The following is a 23,833-nucleotide window of genomic DNA, read 5'->3' as shown; positions in this document are numbered from 1 at the left end:
CCACAAAAACTAAACTAGCGCAGGTTCGACGTTCACTCGACCACGGCTTGATGCCGACTGACCTGTTGAGTGCGTGAACGCACAGATGGCGTCGCTACTCCCCCCACAACCCGCACTGTGACCAATCGGAGGTTACTTTCTGAACCGCCCTCGTATAAAGAAGGCCTTGAGTTGCTCACTGGCACAACAAAAATAAACTACAGCAGTTTAAAAGAAAAATACCTTTTGGATGCTGCACATTAATTTCTTTTTCAGTTTTCTTGTGCATACAGGCCCATTCTGGTTTATTTACAAGGCACCTTCAGTGGATCAGATCAGCACCTAATTCATTATTTGCAAACCAAACAGCTTTCTCTCAAATGAAAAAAATGGTTGAAACCTTGCAGTTTTTCTTGCAGTCACTTTGTTTTTGAAACACAGCACTGTAATTGTCATTTTCTGTGTCCTGAGAGTCATTAATTCATATATTTCAGCATCTGGGCAAGGCCTTCTTAATTAGTACAAGACACACGCACATTCACACAAATGCAACTCACACACAAATGGTCACTGTCTCCAGGCATTAAGGCACAAATGAAACTACATGAGATGTGAGTGGCAGTCTAGCTGGGGTGAGTAGTGGGCATGGGCATGGGATAGGATGGAATGGGAGGAGGAAGAGATAGCAGGGTAGAGGTGGGGAAGATGCTAGTGCTATTAGGTGCAGCACCGGGAGGCTGTAGTGGCAGGGGGAGGGGGTGGGGGAGGGTAAGAAGAAAAGTAAAGAAAGGGAAAGGACTATGATATGGCACTAGCAGGATAGAAGACATGTTTAGTACTGGACAGGGAGCACCGAAGAAGATAGCCTGGTGGACAGGGGCTAGTGATTGAGGCCAGCGGGGTTATGAGAATGAAGGATATGTTGCAGGGAGAGTTACCACATGTGAAATTCGGAAAAGCTAGTATTATCGGGAAGAAATCAGATGGCACAGGCTGTGAAGCAATCTTTGAAGTGTTGGGCGGCATGGTCAGGAACTGGTAGATCTAGTCATCTCTTGGTCGCACTTTGGTAGTGGCCATTCATGTGGTCAGACAGCTTGTTAGTTGTCATCCCCATGTAGAATGCAGCACAGAGGCTACAGCTAAGTTGTTGGATCAAATGTCCTTGCCTTTGATGGGCTATGAGATGCCTTTGAAAGGACTGGAGTAAGTAGCAGTGGGAGAATGTATGGGACAGGTCTTGCCTTTAGGACTATTGCAAGGATATGGCCCGAACCCTACCCTGCTCTCTCTTCTCATCCCTGACCCCAGTCTCTTCCTTACCATCACAGCCATCCCAGCTAAATTACTGTTCATATCTAATACAGTCACATTCAGGCGTTTGTGCCTAGAGACAGCGGCCATGTGTATGTGAGTTGTGCTTGTATAAATGCATTTGAGTTTTCTACTGCTGAAGGAGGACTTTGTGCAAAAGCTGAAATATTTCTAGCATTCTTTCTCCTTGTGCATATCTGTGACTCAGCATCTTCATTATGTGGTGAGTAGCAATCTATTCTTTCCATACTGTTGTTGCTCTATCTGGACATTCCATTGGTTGGGTTTACGTTACATATGTACATGTATGTAAGGCAAAAAACAACTAGTTGTGGGGAGGCAAAAAGATGCTGCTACTCCTCTTCCACTGCTCAGCTGCTGCCTTGATATTATAATGAAAATTACTCTGACTTAAGGTAAGGAAAGATATGACTGAAGCATCCATACAACAAAACAGATTTAGTAATATCTGTTTTGAATGGTTTCTAATTTCTTTAGTCTTATCTATTTTTGAAGCTCTCTTTCCTCCAATATGTTGTGTTTGCTTTCTCACTATCAAGTGTAATGAAGTTTAACAAAACATGATGTTGCTGCAGACTATATTTCTTCACTTGTGAGATAGTTACAATAAAAGAACAGGCACAAGACTAAAATTCTTAGCCTTTTGGTAAACTATATCCCATGAAACATGAAATCTGTGTGCTGGACTGAGACTGAGACCCAAGCAGTTAGATGGGAGAACACTGTGAGCAAAAGTGTGTTTTCAAAGTTTTTGTTTGGGTATTCATGTGGTGCATGTATTTAGCTGGCCACGCATGACAAAAAATAGGAATGTTATGAGAAAAGCACACTTAGTAGCAAAACAAAAATTTAAAATTGTAACTTTCATGATTCTTTCAACAGCAAAAGACATTTTACTGTCTAAATCCAGATCAATCTGGCAAACACATTACTCAGCAACTTCTGAAGACAGTAAATACGGGGTGTTCAAAAAGTCTTTCCGCAATGCCGCATGATTGTTAGCCGCATGTGCCATATGATTTTTATCCTGCCTGGGTTATTTCGCTTCAAGTGGACTCTCCCAACATTCCACTGTTTCGTTTATCTCAGCCGGCATCAGCAGTATTGTCAGTAGTATCATTGGTGTGTGTCATTACATGTTGATGTGAGCGTTTAAGTTTAGTTCCTTTGTTCGTTTATTTTGTTTCTGTCACTGTTAAATTGCTAATCATTGAAGATCGTGTGTTTTTAGTTGAACAAGTGTTCAAAGCTGGTGGTAAATACACAGTTTCAGTTCGTCAAACATTTAATTCAGTTTTCCCTGAGACAACACTTCCACATTGCGATACGTTGCGAGATTTGATTAACAATTTCAAAGTAGGGGTTCAGTGTTTGGAAACATGATTAGACAAATTGAATTGTGTAGTCAACAACAGGGTGGACACTTGACTTGTATTTCACTGAGTTTCATTTCGGTATATTCACTGCAGCATACGGCATGCATGGCTAACAATCATATGGCACTGTGGAGAGACTTTTTGAACACCCCGTATAATTTTTAGAATGCTACCATACAGTAATTCTTCTGACTGTAGTATTTTCTACAGTGTGCTGGAAGCTTGTGCCATCTTGAGGCAGCTCCCCCATGTATTCTATGTTTTTGTACAGTAGTGTTTAACATGTTGGAGATAGGAGTAAGTCACAAAACTGAAACTGCTTGTAATTTACAAACATATGCTTTAACTCCTTCCTCAAACAATTTATAGGAATATCTGGATTCAAGAAAAGGAGAAAATTGCAGGCAGCATGAAAAGCAACAACACTGATTGTAAATGCATTTGTATTTGTACACCATGTAATAATCATTTGTCTTTGAAGTTTATCAGTTTCCTCATGTAAATAGTAAGCAAGCTGTAATGGGCAAACTGTAGCTCCTTGGTACCAAGCAGCAGCTTCTTTTTCCAAAGTAGCAGCTTTCCTGAAAATTTTTTGCCATGACTTGAAATGAGGGGTTCCTGTAGAAAGACCTACCCTCATCCCTCCAAGAAGCACTCCGCTGTTCGCTCAACTCAAGCAATACCCTGATTCTTGCCTGTGTCATACCTGCATGTCATTCTCTTGCGGATAGCCCAAGGCAGGACCTATTCCAAGTTCCCACCCATTATCTCTTGCTGCAGTTGAGTCACAGGTATCTTCTGTCCAAGCCAGCATAGGACCACAAGTGAAAGCAGCTGCTTCACATACCAAATGTGCTGCAATTACTGAGCATCATTCTTTGTGGGTATGGCAACTAAGTAACTGTCTACCTAAATGAATGGCCCCTGCCAAAACTGTGGCCAATTATAGAGGTAACAACCCAGTCACTGAACATGCTGGACATCACAACATCAAATACATCAGAGGTTACATCAGTAAATGTGCTGAATAGATTTCCCTTCCTTGCCCTCCCTCCTTAGCACCGTATCTCAGCACTTTCCCTCCATAATATCTATCATTCTTAGAATTCCTCCTGGTCTAAGCCTCTACCAGTTCCTATCCACAGCTGACATTTTCCCACTGCCTTGACCTTATAATTCCCTCAGCCATCATTTTGACAGTGCTACTAAGATGCATCTGTCTCACTCTATATTGCCTCTTAATATCTTTCCACCACCTCCTTGCTAAGTAAATCTTAACAACTCCCAGCTGCCCATAAACAGTATTGTGTATTACCACTGTGTGTGTGTGTGTGTGTGTGTGTGTGTGTGTGTGTGTGTGTGTGTGTGTGTGTGTACACTGTACACTTTGATTGGAAAAGAATAAAAATACTGTAGCTCACTTCAGAACTAATTTTCTATGCTGTTCTGCTACAAAACACAATTACAGCTTTGGTGGCCTTTGTTTTGGTTAGTATGGTTCTTGTGCTTTAGTTTCATCTCCATCCCCCTCCCCACCCTTTTTTGTGACTCTATGAAAATATGTAGGAAACAATTGTGTTGAGTGTATCAAACGAGAGCAGGAAGTACAAAGCCTCACTATATCCACTATACCATGTAATCGTGGATCCAAATTAAGTAAAAGACACTAAAAGAAGATCAATACATCTACCTTAATTAAGTTCAGTGTTCTGCTAGCATCTGAGTGAAGGTGAGAAACAGTGGTTGGATATTTTTGTGTTCCTCTTCACAGTGTTCTCTGCAGAATCTATAGAGCCAGCAGGCTGCACTCACAAATCAGTAAGCAGCTTTGTGATGGTGAGGAAGCTTGCCTGCAACCATTGATTTTTAAATATGAGTGTCATTCCAAAATTAGTGTCTTCTAATTTTTTGTGTTAACTTGGAGTGTCTGAGCTGGATTGTGTCAGTGTGATACTAAATTTTGAATCTTCGCACAAATGTCTTTTAGGTTTTGATGTCCTGTGACAGACAGCTATAGTAGGATGTGTTTCTAAATGCCATCTGACTTTAAGGTGCCTATGAGACAGAGGTGTATCATTGATTTAATTGGTACTGAATAAATTGCACCAATTGAAATCCATTGGAACTTGCTAAAGATATATGGAGGCTGTGCAGTAGATCTTATTACTGTGCGGCAGTGGGTAGTGAATATCAGTAGCTGTGAAAAATATGTACACAATAAGCTATCCCTCAGTTGACTGTGCTGTTTCCATCCTCATAATGAACAGTGTCTTGATCAACTCACCTTTGATGATTAGAAACTATGATTAAGGAATTATATAGGGATGCAGGCATTCTAAGCAAATTTTATTCTTGAAATCTTCTCACTGTTGAATTCATATCCAGTTTGCTCCTTTATAGCCACTGGACCACATACTCCTCTGCTGGGGACTTAACAGATCAGTCAGTCATGTGCAACTGGAAGTCAGTCATGACCAGGGGTGGGGCTCTTTGGTTGGTGGAGAGGAAATCCAGGCATTGAGTCCTGGTGCTAACTGTCTATCCTCCATCCTCCCCCATCTCCCCCCCCCCTCATCCCCCCCCCCTCCACTAACTTCATCGGATTTACATCAGAGCATTCCTGATGTGTTTTTGTTAAAGCCACATCCTACAGAATGGTGAGTTGGAAACCATTATACTGGTGGACAAGATCATCATGTACTCTTATTTCCACTGCCTCTTTGATGAGTGAATTCCAAACTCCATTCATGTGGCACAGCTACTGTATCTGTTTCTTTTCTTTCTCCCTCCCTCTCTCTTATAATAAAGAAAAGAAAAAGAAAAAGAAAGAATGCGTCCTTTGTTGATGCTGTGCTCAGCAACTGCTTACTTGATGGTTAGAATGAGGTGAACATTCCTTCAAGACCATGCTGCAAGATGCATTGCTGTGTCTGGCTGATGTACTTCATGTCACACTCACAAATGATACTGTAAACACCACGTGCCCATAGCCCTGGTTGGTTCTTGATTGATCCAGTCATATTCTTCATTTTTACCAATGCGCTTCTTCACTATCTTGACAATCTTGGCTGTGGGTGATCCTGCATATGGAAGGCATGTCAGATGTGTGATTTATTTTTCTGTATTTTTTTTTCTTCTCCTTCTTCAGATTGAAAGCATTTCTCATTTGTCTCTCAAAGAAGCTTTTCATGTGAAATATTCTGCACAGATGACAAATTTTCCTTATCACATATGGCTTGCATTCTGTGTACCAGGGTGATGAGCACAGATTTGCATTTCACTGGATGGCAGCAGCTAATGGTGTTTACATCAATGACTGCATGTGTCTTCTTTCTGTTGATGGAATGTCCCATCATATTTTTCTTCATCAGACTGTCTAGCAATGGTAGGCACATGTTTTCTTGCACCACCATGATGAAACTGATGTTGTTGTCTATGCTGTTAGGGTGGCAGAGGAATTCTTGTAAGTTGTTTCTGCCATGTAGCCAAATCATGAATATGTCATCCACACACCTGTAGAATGCCTTCAGCTTCAGACACACTGTTTTCTTAGAGTGTTTCACATATATGTTAGTGATACCTGGTGCTAGAGGGGATCCAACAGTGACACCATCTATCTGTTCATAGAACTTTTCACCAGACTGGAAGTAGGTGGCAGTGAGTGTGTGTTGAAATAGTATCACCATGATGCTGTTGAAGTGGCTCTGTAGTAATACCATTGAATCTACTCGTGGTACTTCAGTGAAGAGCGGTATTACATAAAAGTTGACTATATTAAATTTTTGTCCAGATATACAGCTTGAAACATTTTCACAAACTCTATCAAGTTCTTGATGTAGTGTGGACAATGACTAGTGAGAGCTTTTAGCAGCTATGCCACATGTTGGCTTTCCATACATTGGCATATGTTTGAATGCTTAGTGTTCACTATTGGGCATAGTGGATCTGCCTACTTGTGTATTTGTGGGAGGCCATAAACCTACGGTGGTACCAGATCAATAGAGTACAATATTTTGATCATATCCTTGTCCAACCCTGAGTTACTGAGGAGTGAGATGATTTACCTTATTACTGCTGGTTTATTTATTTACATGTAAAGTTCTGTAGGACCAAATTGAGGAGCAAATCTCCAAGGTCATGGAATGTGTCAGTACATGAAATTACAACATAAAAATAATAACAGATAAAAATAAAATACTTATGAACCCAAAAAAAGTCAAGCCATGAATTTAAGTAAATGCAGTCAACAATATAACATAAGGATCAGCTTAATTTTTCAAGGAACTCCTCAACAGAATAAAAGGAGTGACCCATGAGGAAACTCCTCAGTTTCGATTTGAAAGCATGTGGATTATTGCTAAGATTTTTGAATTCTTGTGATAGCTTATTGAAAATGGATGCAGCAGTATACTGCACACCTTTTTGCACAAGAGTTAAGGAAGTAAATCCAAATGCAGTTTGGATTTCTGCTGAGTATTGATGGAGTGAAAGCTACTTATTCTTAGAAATAAGCTGATATTGTGAACAAGAAATGACAGTAAATAATGTATAAGTTTTAAAAAACTCTTTATTGCCATTGGACTAACTCTCCTACATAGTTTGTAATTATATGTGACATTTGTTTGAGTACAAAAGCCTTTTAGTGTTAAAATTTGTGCATCATGTTTTGAAAGGCCATTCACACTTTTACCAACAGAATTCCCATCTAGTAAGGAAGAAGGAATAAAAATATTGTCTATGGCTGTGCTATTGTTCCCCTGTACCCTAGTTGGGAAAAAACACACTCTGCATCAGATCATATAAATTTAGGAGATATACCAACATCCTTTTTCTTGCACAATTGTATACAAAATTAATATTGAAGTCACCACATATAACTGATATCTGGTACTTTCTACAAAGCAAATTAAGAACCCTCTTGAGCTTGAGCAGAAATGCTCTGAAGTCAGAGTTAGGGAACCTATAAACAACAACAATTAGAAATTTAGTTTCACTAAATTCAACTGCCCCTGCACAATATTCAAATATCTGTTCAGTGCAGTGCCGTGATATGTCTATGGACTCAAATAGAATACTGTTTTTTACATACATGACCACTCCTCCACTCTGCAACGAACTCCTTGAGAAACAGCCAGCTAATCTGTATTATGGTAAAGAGAGCCTCTGAATTGTCAAATTATTTAAGTGGTGCTTCGATATACCAATAATTTCAGAGTCGACATCTATAAGCAGTTCACTATATCTCTAATACCTCTTATATTTTGATGAAATATGCTAATTTCTTCTCTACTTGGAAACATGATGTCCTATGAAGGTAATTCCTTAGTTAGAGGGACTTCCTTTAAGCAGGTATAACTATCAGTTGACTTCAATTTAAAAAAGGTGCAGCTCTAACATGAACTACTATAGGAATTTTTCCATGAGTGACCCCATCACCCACCACCACACTGCCACCTATAAGCTTTGCTAGCTTCCCCTTCCTATACCCATTGAGGTGCAGGCCATGCCTAGTGAAACCCAATCTATTAATAGACTCAACTGGCACCATTGCAATGTGACCCATGCCCTCTAGCATCAATGCCTTCTCCAGCCCCATGTTATCATGCCTAACAGACGCATTACAATGAGGCCAATCATGACACTGAAACATTTGCACAAAATGCACATTAGTGCCACCTGTTTGAGTAGCTATTTTTACCAGGTCACCACCTGTCCTATCAAGACTATTCCCTGCTCCACCCATTATAACTACCTGATCCTCCTTCATAAAATTCCTACATAACTCCCCTATGCTGTCAGTCACTTGAGCCAACCCTGCACTAGGCTTCACAATGCTGGTGACTTGATACTCACTGCCCACACTTTGTGCAGCTGCTGGCCCACCCATGTGAACTACCTAGCAGCAGAACCTTCTTCTTTCTGTTAGCATTCGCAACAGACTTAGGCCTCCTAGCAGCTGAGGACTGCCACATGTTTCCTACATTTACAGCTACAAGAGGCTCCTCTCCACTCAACTCTGACATTTGGTCAAATCTATTGCATATACACAAAGTACAACTATCTGAATACCTCCTCCTAGCTGCCTTCTTGCCAACTGCCAGTTCTCATTCCCCTCAACCTATTTAGTTTCTCCTTTGTGTATTGTAACTGCACCTGAAGGGCACAGATCCTCTATCAACTTATTTCTACTACAGATTCTGCATTCCCATGAGAGGATCTCACTAGAATCCCCACTAGTTTCCCCACTGCATTCCCCGCATTGAAAATACTTTGAACAAATCCCACACTGTAATGCACTACTCACAAACCTACAACTGAGCCCACACTCCTCACTCATGGTAAAATTTTACAGTTACTGAAAAAATGTCTACGTTACCTACGTTCAATTACACCAGTAGAACTATTTATAGAACTAACAATAGTGGTCTCTAAATTATCTCTCTACTAAGAAAGCTACAACTTTTACTAAAATACTAAACCACAACTAATACCATTATCATGTTGATAGGCTGTAGCAAGTAAGCAATCCATGGCATCACCTCCTTATTCCAACAATGCTGTAAGGAAAACAGTCTGCTGCGCAAACTCATCTTCTTGATTCATAGCTTTTGTAACATATTCAAGCTGCACAGAATCTCCTCCCCACAGAGCTGTTCTGTAAGGGAATGCTCCTCATTGACTTTCTTAATAAATCCTTTTGGGTTATGAGGCAAGTCTTGGCATTGCCTTGTAGCAACGTTTTGATGAATTTTCTGCTTGTCATTTTTATGTCTTGGTCTCTATGGGTGGCAAGGACAGCACATAATAAGTCGGTCCTCAGGTTACAATGAAAGAACTTTTATTGGTAACACACAGAAGAACAGTTCATGATTTTGATGTGGAACAGAAAATAAGAGCAACTTCTAGCATAATTAGAATTCTCACTAAAATCCAGATCAGTGTCCTAGGTCAATATTTGGTCAGTGTCCTGGTTGGTGTCCACCTTGGTCATGTGCAGGCAGTTCGGTTTGTGGGTCGCACTGACACACTGGATTGACATCTGGTCGGAGATTGGGATGGTACCGAAGACTGCTGCTGAAGGTCACTGCTTATGGATGAGCTGCAAAGAGCAGCCGGCATTAAGCCTGAAGTGAAAGTGGCTACTGCTGGCTGGAGGATGTGCAGCATCTTAAATTATTTGCAGAAGGATTTCTATGAGAGTCGCATGAGATGCAGATGATTGTCACATAGTGCACTGACAAAATGTAGTGCCACATTTGCAGCACCATGGTCAGTGGTGCGTGCTGCTAGCAGGCAATACTAGTGACTCTCATGAAGCCCACTGGAAGCTGGTGTGTATGCAAAGGGCCATGTATGTTACTGTTATCCTCAGGCATGTACACAGTGGGATGTGTGTTGCTGTCATATGGTGTGTACACAGAGCAGCATGTATGAACAGAATTGGGATTGCTGTTCGTGTCTGGCTTCAGCAGAGGATGTCGAAGGTATGGCCACCCACCAGCTGTGTATATTATCTGTGATGGTATGTTGCCAGGGAATGGCCAGATATGCCATCTTCAGCTGAAGTGTTGGGTTCATATCCAGTTTGATCCTTTATAGCTGCTGGACTTTTTTCCAAGGGCCCAACAGGTGAAGTAATGGCATGCCTTCAGTACAGAAGTTATTACAAATAAGATGTCAGCAACGAAACCTGCAAAGAATGCCCACATTTCCATACAGCACACCTCTTTGGGGAGCAGATGCTGTGCAGCTTCAAGATACTGCAAATGCTACAAATAAAGAAGGCAAGTCTGCTCAGCAGATTGACATTCTTAAAGCAGTTCACAGATAAGGAGGCGATGGTGTGGTTCACTTACTTGCAACATCCCATGAACATGATGATAAAACTCATTCTACAGTGTGCTAGTTTGACCCTGATGTGGAAACATACCCATGTCAGCAGGCTAGAACTGGACAAAATTCCATAAACTCTGGTCACTTGTCAGCTGCACTTGCATACAGTCTCTCACCCTGCACGAGGTCTTGGGTGGATGGAAACATTTTTACAACCAGTGAACTCAGCAAAACAATGCAACATGTTCCACCAACTTCCACAGGCTCGTATGCAGAATGTCACTAGTTCTAAGAGTATCACCTAAATGTGAGATCATATTGAGCAAGCAAACTATGGTCTCCCATCTGACATCACCAAAGGGAGACATGCAGGGTCCTTAACAAAGTCACAATGCCAAAGAACAACATGTTGGTGGCAGAATGCAGGGCTGTAAATGCCCTCCATGAGGACAATGACATAATCATTTTCACAACTGTCAAAGGCAGTCCAGTGCAATGATACTGTTATGACCATATGACTATTGGCAGAAGAATGATATACCACTACAGGATCTGGCATAAGAGTAAGTAAAGAAGGGTTTTACATCAGCAGTGACAAGGGCGTTCAACTCACTGCTCAGCATCTCAGGACTGGACAAGGATATGGCCAGACTGTTGTATGCTAGATGTCCATTACAACTTTGGCTTTATGGCATCCAAAAAATATACAAAGAGGAAGTTCTTCTCCGTTCAAGAGTTAACACTAAAAATTTGCCAACAGGTAGCACAGCCAAACACCTGGCACACTTGAAAGAGTTAATGAAAATGCTTCATGAGATACACTCATGAGCCAAACCATTATCACCAATACCTGCTGTGATGTTGGAGACCACCTGGTGACATTGTGGGCACATGACACAATAACAAAAGTGTGTAAGCAAAGCGGACACAGATGGGAGGTTGCCCTAGCAGAGATATGGGCTGCAGATGAGTAAATCCTTTGAGATGAGCAACTTTGACAAAGGGCAGATTATTATCATGCAGAGACTGTGAATCAGTATCTCAAAAATAGTGAAGCTGGTCAAATGTTCACGCGCTACTATCATGAGCATCTACAGAAAGTGGTAGATGGACAGTGACACTACCACTAGGCACTAAAAGGTTGGATGTCCATGACTCTTCTCTGAATTTGGGGCTCAAAGGCTTGCTGCACTGTAAAATAGGATAGACGGTGACCTGTGTCATCTCTGATGCTAGAGCACAATGCTGGTGCACACACAAATATTTCAGAGAACACCATTTATCATACATTGTTGAACATGGAGCTCCACAGCACACCACCCCCACATGTTCACATGTTGACCCAATGACATTGTCATTTATACACTACTGGCCATTACAATAGCTACACAAAGAAGAAATGCAGATGATAAACGGATATTCATTGGACAAATATATTATACTAGAACTGACATGTGATTACATTTTCACGCAGTTTGGATGCATAGATCCTGAGAAATTAGTACCCAGAACAGCCACCTCTGGCTGTGATAATGGCCTTGATACATCTGGGCATTGAGTCAAACAGAGCTTGGATGGCATGTACAGGTACAGCTGCCCATGCAGCTTCAACACAATACCACGGTTCATTAAGAGTAGTGACTGGCATATTGTGACAAGCCAGTTCCTCGGCCACCATTGACCAGACATTTTCAATTGGTGAGAGATCTGGAGAATGTGCTGGCCAGGGCAGCAGTCGAACATTTTCTGTATCCAGAAAGGCCCGTACAGGACCTGCAACATGCGGTCGTGCTTTATCCTGCTGAAATGTAGAGTTTTGCAGAGATAGAATGAAGGGTAGTGCCACGGGTTGTAACACATCTGAAATGTAATGTCCACTGTTCAAAGTGCCGTCAATGCGAACAAGAGGTGACCGAGACATGTAACCAATGGCACCCCATACCATCACGCCGGGTGATACGCCAGTATGAGGATGACGAATACATGCTTCCAATGTACGTTCATCACGATGTTGCCAAACACGGATGCGACCATCATGATGCTGTAAACAGAACCTGGATTCATCCAAAAAAATGACGTTTTGCCATTCGTGCACCCAGGTTCCTAGTTGAGTGCACCATTGCAGGCGATTCTGTCTGTGATGCAGTGTCAAGGGTAACTGCAGCCACGGTCTCCGAGCTGATAGTCCATGCTGCTGCAAACATTGTCAAATTGTTAGTGCAGATGGTTGTTGTCTTGCAAATGTCCCCATCTGTTGACTCAGGGATCGAGACGTGGCTGCACGATCCGTTAAACCATGCGGATAAGATGCCTGTCATCTCAACTGCTAGTGATACGAGGCCATTGGGATCCAGCACGGTGTTCCGTATTACTCTCCTGAACCAACTGATCCCATATTCTGCTAACAGTCATTGGATCTCGACCAACGCGAGCAGCAATGTTGCGATACGATAAACCGCAATCACGATAGGCTACAATCCGACCTTTATCAAAGTCGGAAACGTGATGGTACGCATTTCTCCTCCTTATACGAGGCATCACAACAACGTTTCACCAGGCAATGCCGGTCAACTGCTTTTTGTGTATGAGAAATTGGTTGGAAACTTTCCTCATGTCAGCATGTTGTAGGTTTTGCCACCAGCACCAACCTTGTGCGAATGCTCTGAAAAGGTAATCATTTGCATATCACAGCATCTTCTTCCTGTTGGTTAAATTTCACATCTTTAGCACATCATCTTCATGGTGTAGCAATTTTAATGGCCAGTAGTGTAATTGCTGTGTGCATGGGACCATTGGGATTGAACCACTGATCAATGGAAATGTGTCAGCTCTTTGGGTGAATCACATTTTTGCTAAACCAATTCAATGGTCAGCTCCACAACTGCTGTCATCGAGGTGAATTGTGGCTCAAAATATGCAACATGACAAGGACATAGGATGATGGGAACATTATTATGCTATAGGAGACATTCTCCTGTGCTGGCATGGGACCTGTGGTCGTAATCGAAGATGCACTGACAGCTGCAAGCCACCTGCATCCCTTCATACTTGATGTCTTCCTGATGGCACTGTCATCTTTCAGCGGTATAATTGTCCATGTCTCAGAGCCAGAACTGTGCAACAGTGGTTTGAGGAGCATTATAGTGAATTCACATTGATGCCCCGGTAACCAAATTCACCTGATGTAAATCCTTTGGGACCCACCTGGGTCACTATAGGGCACTGTCACTGTGTGCACTAATCAGTGGCCCATTATTCACATAAATTACAAGACCTGTGCATAGACATCTAATGCCACAATCTCCACAAACCTACCAACAAACTGTCAGTTCCCTGATAGACAGAATCAGTGAGGTATTTTGTTCCAAAGGGAGACAAACAAGCTACTAAACAAGTGGTCATAATGTTTTGGCTCATCATTGTAAGGATCTACTCATAGTTAGCTTCATCACCATGCCTGTCTTCACAGAGGTACCACTAGAAGATTCCTTTGTATTACTAGAAAGTAACTTTGACAGCTCCACTGTGAAACTGTTTCGACATGTACTCATCACCACCTACTTCTAGTATGGGGAAAAGTTCTGTGAACAGATAGTTGGGATCACCATGGGATCCCCTCTAGCATCAGGCATTGCTAATCTATATGTGAAACATTTCAAGGAAACAGCACATCTGAAACCAAAGGCATTCTACAGATATGTGGAAGACACATTCATGGTTAGGCCCCAAGGAGGAGGAAATCTACCAGAATTCCTCTGTTGCCTTAACAGCATACAAAACAATACCATGTTCACCGTGGGTGTGAAAGGAAATAGATGCCTACCATTCCTAGACATTCTGATAAAGAAGAACCATGATGGAATGCTGAATGATTCTAAAGGTAGAAGACACACATAGAAATTTGACATAAATGCCAACAGCTGCCACCACCCAACAAAATGCTGATCTCTTCTCACTACCAAGTACACATAGTGTGAGCCATAAGTAACAAGGAAAGTCTGCCAAACACATTACAGGATCTGTGTGAAACCTTTCACAAGAAAAGCTACTTGGAGACACAAATAAGAAGTGCTTTCCAGACAAGCAAGAAGAAGAAAGAAACCAAACCAGAAGAAGAAAACAAATCCTTGATATTCTTTTCATACACATTGGCTTTGTTGACCATAATAAGTTGGCAGTGAGTTACACAGCTCTTCAAAAGGTAGGGTAACCAGGTCCATTAATGGGGACAACTTTTGCAGCAGATGGAACAATTCTGGCTTAGCGTACTATAAGAAAAAACCTTGCTGGAGCTGACTTTGTACTACTTTAAGTGCTGTGAATTGTTGCCTCTATTATTCCATGTAGAGTGTAAATGGACAAAGTGGTGGTGATAGGGATGAGACCCTTAGCTACTGTATTCCAGTGTAAGATAGCTGCTGACATATGTCCATCTGGTGGTGGTACCACTCTTCTTGAGCTGCCATCTGAGGTGCTAGTTGTTGTTGTAACAGGGTTATTTGAAGTTTTTGTTGCTCTAACAGCTTAGCCAAAGCTGGGTCCCTCTTGAAATCCTTTTTCAATTGTCAGTTTTAGTCTGAAGGTTATTTCCATAAACAGAGTCCAGGTCACAATGACATCAACGATAGTGTGCGAAACATGAAGCAGATGGAGTATGGAGAGAATTAAACATAAAGTGCCTGTTGCTGATTCTGGTTGACATTGTATACAGCCTTGGATGGACAGAACAGCTCAGTGCTGTTGTCAGGGCCTGGAGATCACATGAAGATCAGCAGCACCCTTTTGACTATGTTTTGAAAAAAGTGGGAACTAACACTAAGTTGGAGGTGTCTTTCACACTGTCATTGGCAACTTCGATAATCAGCGCCATATTTACATTTGCTGGCTATACACCTGCCTTGTCAGTGTCTTTGCTGCTGTTGTGGTCTCTGTGGAACTAGGTCCGTATTTTCATCATCTTTTTCTGTCTGGCACAAAAGATTCCACTTACAGTATATAGTAATAATAATATTTAATGTAACCATAACAACACTATTCTTATAATGTAGAGCAAATAATTGTGAAATCATATTTTATGTCTCATCTTGAGATATGCTGTTTGTTTGGAGAGTGTAAAATATTTATCCATCCAGGTGCACCCGTACTGTTGGTGAAAGAAGACAAAAAAATAATACTAACTATGATATTTTTGTCAGATAGGCTAGTTCTTTTTAACTTGTCATCTTCATCCTTTGACTGAATCAAAATCATTTACAACTAGTTATGAAACTAATTTAGTTCATAAAAGTTTGCTTTTACCTTGCAGATTCCCCAAATAATTTTCCTGACATTTGATGGAGCAATAAATCTAAATAACTTTGACCATTACATGAAAGTATTTGATCCAGAGCGGAAAAATCCAAATGGCTGCCCAATTCGTGGCACATTTTTTGTTGCTCATGAGTACAGCAATTACAACATGATACAGAAGCTTGCACATGAAGGTCATGAAATTGCAACTGAAACCATATCGTGAGTATAAACCTATGTAGGCAAAGATTCTATCATTTTGCAGTACTCATTGAAGCTCTAAAATATTTTTATAGTAATGTTGCATTATGTTTGTTATTTCTAGACTTCAGCAAGGTCTCCAGGATAAAGGATATGAGGAATGGGTTGGTGAAATGATAGGAATGAAAAAAATACTCCACCATTTTGCAAACATTTCAAAGAATGACATAGTGGGAATGAGAGCTCCATATTTGAAACCAGGCAGAAACACACAGTATGAGGTGAGGGCAGGTTTCAATATTTGTTATAATACAGCCCCAGTTAAAAAAAAAAAAAAAAAAAAAAAAAAAAAAAAAAAAAAAAAAAAAAAAAACTTCATATTAGAAGAGTAATTAAAAAGTGAACTCATGCTTGTAATCAGATATGTCAAAACTCACAACTAGAACCTATAATTAGTACTTTCATGCCTGCAGAATTTGAAGGGTGATTAATTACAGGTACTTCAAGACTTTGGCTATATTTATGATAGCTCTGTTGGAATACCACCTCTCAAGGTGCCTATATGGCCATATACACTTGATTATAAGATACCACATGAATGCCGTTCTGGAACCTGTCCATCGCGTTCCTTTCCAGGTAAGTCTTTTTTAAAGTGTGTACAAGTATCTCTATCACAGTAAAATAGAAGAGGAGACAAATCAACAGACCATTATCAGTGTTCTTAAAACTTAAAGAGAAATACAAAGCACTCCTTTATAGAAAGTATGCATGTAACACCTGAACAACCAGAATATTATTTACTACAATACATATTTGAAAGTTGCAATTCCTATTGCCAAAGCCGGTCCCAAGCCCGGTTGAAAAAGGAGGAGGGGGAGGAGTAACAACCTCGTTAAAAAACCTTGGTTCACCTGGCCCGGGTGATAGTACCTCGTAAGGGTCCCTTGCCAGGGTAACGGTGAAGACCTCAACGGCAGTGAAGGCGGAGATGAAGATCATCGGAACGGCGGAACTGGCGGGAAAGGTGAAGATTAACCAACGGTCCAGAAGGCGGAAGAAGACACTATATGTCCCAACGGCTTTTGGAGCGGAAGAGTTATCTTCAATCAGCAGCGTCTGTACTTCAGAGAAGCGGCTGCGAAAGGCGTCTGTACTCCAGAGGAGCGGCCTGAATTAACTTCTTAGTGTAGCGAACTAAGTCTTAGTGGAAGGAGGTGTATACCTCTGGAAACAACAGCTTTAACCAAGTATCAGAAATGGAAGGTGCAATGAGAAAGTTTCCTCCCCGTGGTGGTAATACCACCGAAGCTGGGCATTCGGATCCGGGGGCCCAGCATCATTGCGCAACAGACCAGTCGGAGGGTCCTAGGATCCCTAACGCTAAACATAGGAACAGACATCAAACGTTCATAGGAACACTGAACGTGAACTCAATGCTGAGAACAGGTAAACAAAAAGAACTGACAAAACTAATGGATGAACACAAACTAAAAGTTCTGGCTATACAAGAAACAAGATACCCAGATGAGGATACAGTACAGGCAGACCAGTACAGGATTTATAAAGGGAAACCAGCACAGATAGTAAAGAATACAAAAGGTCTTCGGGTATATGGCACAGCATTTGTGATACATAACTCATTCTCTACTAAGGTACTAGAATTTAAATCTAAATCACCAAGAATATCATTGATAACATTCAGAAATAAAAATAAAAAGTACACACTTATAAATGCCCATGCACCAATAAATAAAGACAACCAACAAAATCCAGAGAAAGTGCAGACATTTTGGGAGGAACTGGAAGAAACAATAGGGAAGATCCCTGAGCAACACACTACAATTCTGTTAGGAGACTTTAATGCACAAATTGGAAGAAACGAATTATCAAAAAGCACAGGGAGGTTTACAGCACACACTAAAACTAACATGAATGGCCAGAGATTAGTAGAGTTTTGTGAGAAATTCAAATTGAACATTATGACAACTAAATTCCAGAAGAATCCCAAAAAACAAACAACATGGAAATCACCGAACAAATTACTTGGCGAGTTCCAGATTGATCACGTGACAATAAGTTATGATAATTCAAGGGACATTCAAGATGTACAGGTGGTGAAAGGGGCCAACTTTGATTCTGACCATTATCTGACCAAAATTAAGATGAAATTAACACCAGAAAGAAGTCACAAGAGTGACGAAACAAAAATAGCCAAATATAGAGTACAGGACTTAATGCTCAATCAGCAAGTCTTAGACGACTACAAGGAAAAGACAGATAACATCAAAAGTCACAAATGGGAAGAAATTGCAACCTCAATACGAGACGCAGCAGAACAAACAATTTTACTAACCAAAAAGAAAAAGCATCCCTGGTGGAATGAGGTCTGTGAGAAAGCACTACAGAAAAGAGCCAGAACTTGGGAGAAATACAACTCAACCAAAAGGCCAACTGACTGGGAGCAGTTCAAAACGCAAAGACGTGAAACGACGAAAATCATTAAAAGTGAACGAAGGAAATATGACACACAACAAATACAGAAAATACAAGATGAATTTTCTAAGAACAATACACGCAATTTCTTTCAAACATTCAGAACTACAATAACAAGATATAAACCACCGACACTCTGCTTCAAAGATGAAAAAGGAAATCTGATCACCAGCGTGGAACAAAATTGCCAACACCTAGCGAACTACTTTGAAACGCTGCTAAGCTGCAAAAGACCTGATGAAACCTTGACATTTGAGAAGCCTAAGAATAAGCTACCAGACTCTGAACCACCTAATAAAGAAGAAATTAAAGAGATCTTGAAAGGATTGAAAAACAATAAAGCATCTGGTCAAGATTCGTTAGTCGCGGAACTACTGAAATACGCAGGAGAAAACTTAATAAATAATTTCGAGGCGCTGTTTGAAGAGATTTGGAATACAGAGAAGATTCCGGAGGAATGGAAGACAGCATTGATTCATCCGTTACATAAGAAGGGTGCCAAGACAAATGCAAATAACTACAGAGGTATCTCATTGTTATCAGTGGCCTATAAGATCCTATCCAAGGCACTACAAAACAGGATTGAAAATCAGGTAGAGAAAGAACTGGGTGAATATCAGGCTGGGTTTAGAAAAGGAAGATCATGCAGTGAACAGATATTCAGTCTACTCTCCATAATACAACTTCGCGCACGAACATCGAAAAATCTAGTAATTACATTCATAGACTTCAAAAAAGCATATGATTCTATTGATAGACCAACCCTGATTAACACATTAGAAGAATTTGGGATTGATGATAAAAGCAGAAGTCTAATCCAGGAAACCCTTACGGGAACAAAATCGCAAGTGAAGTTTTTGGGTAGATTGTCACAACCGTTTGTAATTGGAACAGGTGTTAGACAAGGGGATGGGCTCTCCCCACTGTTGTTTAACATTGTCCTTGAAAAAGTGGTCAGGGAATGGAGAAAGAAGATGGCAGAAGCTGGAGTGAAAAATGGGATAACGTTAGGAAGAAATAAAACAAAAATTGAATGTCTGGCATTTGCTGATGACATGGCAATATTGGCAGATGACATCGAAACAGCAAAGAGTCAGATAGAAATGCTGCATGAGATCGCTGAGAAGACAGGTCTACAAATATCGTATGAAAAGACAGAACTGATGATACAGGACAAAACAGACCCAACACAGACATTGCAAACTAAATATGGAATAATTAAGAGAGTTCATAAATTTAAGTATCTAGGGGAATGGATTACACCGACAGGGTTACCAAATGTTTCACTACAGGAAAGAGCAATAAAGATGGAAACGGCATACCAGCTATGCCGAAATGTATACAATAAAAAGTCGATCTCCATCAATGCCAAGCTCAGGCACTACAATGCGGTAATAAAACCAGAAAGTTTGTATGCGATTGAATGCATCCCACTGAACAGAAAACGTCTGTTGGAGAAATTGGAAATAAAAGAGAGAAAAATACTGAGAAAGATCTTAGGACCTAAAAAGGATGGACAAGATTATAAATTGCGATCCAATAAAGAGTTATACGAGAAAATTGAAAAACTAACAACATCCTTTAAAAAGAGAAGACTGAGTTTCTATGGGCATGTCAAAAGAATGGCACCAGAAAGAACGGCAAAGAAAATCCTGGAATACATGGAAAGCAGAAAGACACAAATTAACTGGCTGAAAGAAGTAAAAGAAGACATTGCAGAAATGAACATTATACCAGAGACAGTTTACAACAGAATGGAATATAGGAATGCCATCAACAAAATACAGGGATTCAAAGACCGAACGCAATCAAAGAAGACGGGAACAACCTGGTCGCAAGAACGTAAAGAAGCCCACTCAGAAAAAATGAAGAAGTACTGGGAAGAACGCAAGAAAAAGCACAAGAAATGACTGATGCTTAGCGTAGTCCAAAGTTGACTGTAACGAATAATAATAATAATAAATAATTGTTTCCATTAAGTAATGAAATAGGTTCCTGTCATGAAATTTTGTAAAGACGGTTGTAACACCAGTGAGTGTCTGTCTACTGTTTCACTGATGATTTTGGTGTGAAATGAAAGGCTGTTTATTGGTGTATCATGATATTTTTGTAGTGGTGCATCTAAAATGTGCTTTTATCTGGCTGCTGCTGGAAAATTACTCTTTATCTCTAGCATCTTCATTCTAATCAGAAGTGTTTTTGAAAAGCAGAAATGATGCCAACCTTCAAGCTTGAAACATGGGTTGTTCAACTAAAGAACAGTAAAGAAATTAAGATTCTAAACAAGTTCAAATATCTTAGTGAATCCATAACCTGGAATTTAAATGAGAAAGCTTCAATAGAGAGCAGAACAACTAAACTGAAACAAACACATGGAACACCAAATTCAGAGATGGAATTTTTCCAGGAAAACTAAAGATAAGCAGGGTGGCACCAGAGTACAAGAAAATAGCTAAGGGTGACCCCCAGCAATTCCATACAAGTTTTACTGGTATCATGTATCTCAAAAATCCTAGAAATGCTTATGTGTAATACATAAATTGATTATCTGGACAAACGTAACATTTTTGTATCATCACAGCATAGTTTCAGAAAGGGAAAATCTAGAGACCCAGTGACTATCAGTCTGGCAGCTTACATTGTACAGTCCTCAGACAAATAAAAAGTTGTGTCTTCAATGTTTCTGGATCTCTTCAAAGCATTCAACACTAATGACCATGAAACACTGATAAGAATGTAGGAAAACTATAGCATTTGAAGGCAAGCAGGAGGGAGGATACAATCATACTTATGCAACAGGAAACAGTATGTATCAAAACGGAACACATACCAGTCAGAAACCAAAGCCATGTAATATGGAGTGCCACAGGGATTGCTCATGAGACTATTGCTATTTAGGCTGTTCATTAAGAGAAAGAGAAGAAAGTATTGTATGCAGGATGACATGACAATACTGATAAGTGAATACATTCCTGCATATATCACAGTTCAATGGTTCTTGGAAAATAAATTGGTTAGATATCTAAAAAAGATTATGTATGCTGTATTCAGAAACAAAGAGAAGGCTGTATACATGAGTATAGAGATGGATGAAACGAGGCTGTAAGAAGCAGAATGCACTGGGTTCTTAGGTATTACTGTGTCTAATGAAACAAAATGGAAACATCATATCAGTTCTACCTGTAGCCCCATCATGTTCATAATGAAGCAGATATTGCAGTATGTAGACAAAGCTCCTGAGTACATCATATACTCTCATACCTGCAGTGTGGAGTGACAGTGTGGGAAAACTCAAACATTCAATAAACAAAAAGATTATTCACATTTTAGAAAGAATACTTTTGAAACATACAGAAACTTCTTCAAAAATCTAGGTGTCTTAACTTTTACAACTTTGTACATATATAAAACAACAATATACAGCATAAAACATAGTGCACTGTGGATTACAAATGCTAGTGTACATACCAAAACACATGGAGGAAAAATGATATACAAAGCATATCCCACTAACTGACAATCTTTGACAAAGGCCCTCAGTATTCAGGCATCAAATTATCAAGAATTCTGTGTAAAAACCTCCATGACAATGTACATGGCACCAAATTTTGAGAGAAATTCAAAGACTATTTAGTGGAAAAGGCATTTTGTAGTGTTGAAGAGTAGTTATCACATTACAGTTCTATGTATTGTATCAATGATGTTATGTTTTACACAGAATTGTTAGGAAATAGGTGATAATGAATGTTTTCTGTTTCTGATGTGTCCTATATTACATGTACATTTACTGTACACAATGTAATTCCACAGGCTCAAATAAAATTCAGCTTATTTCAAACACTACCACTTTATAGTTAAATGTGAACCAACATTATTCAAGTTGAGCAGCAAATCAAAAAATGATGAACTAAGAAGCCAGCCAGAAGAATCATCAAAAAAATCAACATAAAACACCAAATAAATGAATATTGTAGATTGTTGCATAATTATGCGGTGGTGTATCATGAAAGTGAGTCAGTAACAGATACAAAATGAAAAGCGAGGATTGCCTTTTTCTGTCATGCGTCAAGATTATCAGAAACCAAGCTAGTGAAACAACTATTTAACTGATTCTAAAAGATCTAAGTTGATTTAGAGGTGTTAAATACAGACAGGAAAATAAAATTTTTATTTGATCATGAATGTAGTAGCGAGTATATTTTTATATCACGTAATTGCATTATATCCCTAGTATACTATAAGTTACTGTAAAACTAAGTATACCATTTTCATATTGTTCATTTTTTTTTTTTTTTAATTTTGTAAAACTGTCTGGGTGAGCATTGAGCAAATCTTCTGGTAGTTTTTTTCACCTCTTTACTCCTCTACCAACATAAGAACGTTTACCTACTGCATTGTTGTTACATAAGTTTGCACTTATTTTGTACTGATGGCCTTTCCTTCTCTTACCTATTCCATCAGTGACCAGTCTTTGTCCTATGTATTCCCATGTAGCCTCACCCACATAGTCTTCCCAGTCCAGCTTTTGTCCTTTGCTTGCAAGATTTACCATATCAATTTCTTAATCATTTCCATGACATTAGTTCTTCTTCTGTAGTGCCCCATCAATATAGCTGGCTGTCCTCCATTTCATTCCTTCCATCTGCTTCAGCAGTCTTCACTGGGGCTATCATATCCTAGTAGTGTTCTCAAACATCATATCCTAGTAGTGTACTCAAACAGAGTCTCACAAGGGATATGTAGGCTTTCTCCTTTATACCCTTGCTTCTGCCTTTCAGAATCCCCATTAATATGTGCAGAGATTTACGTGTCGCATTTAGTGTCTCACCTATGCGAAGTCCCCACTGTAGTTTTCCAGCACACAGTATCACATCAAGGTATCCTCCAACAAACTGAAAATAGAGAAGGAAAGATGATTCTGAGGAACAGAGAGGCAAGGCTTAAACAAAAACATTTAAATGGAAACAATACACCGCTGATAAAGAAGGACAGCCATGCTGAAAAAAAGTAGTCTGATGCATTCTTACTTTCATCACATTGTTTTGCTCAAAAAATGCTTGTGGCACCAGTACTTTCATTTTATTCATGATCACCACTGTCATTGTCATCGTGACATTCATTTGTAGGCAGTCTCCATCCTCATGAATCCTTTTGTTGTTGTTGTGGTCTTCAGTCCTGAGACTGGTTTGATGCAGCTCTCCATGCTACTCTATCCTGTGCAAGCTTCTTCATCTCCCAGTACCTACTGCAGCCTACATCCTTCTGAATCTGCTTAGTATATTCATCTCTTGGTCTCCCTCTACGATTTTTACCCTCCACACTGCCCT

At 40.0% G+C, this 23,833-nt stretch overlaps 1 protein-coding gene across 1 annotated transcript in view; it reads left to right on the top strand.

The window, feature by feature from the left end:
* The window catches only part of LOC124802911 (chitin deacetylase 1), a 219,388-nt gene that overhangs the window by 174,832 nt on the left and 20,723 nt on the right, over positions 1-23,833 (top strand). Inside the window, exons 5-7 of the mRNA XM_047263980.1 lie at positions 15,829-16,034; positions 16,138-16,294; positions 16,511-16,649. Of these exons, the coding sequence (XP_047119936.1) occupies positions 15,829-16,034; positions 16,138-16,294; positions 16,511-16,649 (502 nt within the window). The remainder of the gene's footprint in view (positions 1-15,828; positions 16,035-16,137; positions 16,295-16,510; positions 16,650-23,833) is intronic.

The sequence above is a fragment of the Schistocerca piceifrons genome, chromosome 6 (genome assembly GCF_021461385.2).
Source record: "Schistocerca piceifrons isolate TAMUIC-IGC-003096 chromosome 6, iqSchPice1.1, whole genome shotgun sequence".
NCBI classification, from domain to species: Eukaryota; Metazoa; Arthropoda; class Insecta; order Orthoptera; family Acrididae; genus Schistocerca; species Schistocerca piceifrons.
Note: the sequence above shows the minus strand (reverse complement) of the source record. Positions and strands in the feature narration are given on the sequence as shown.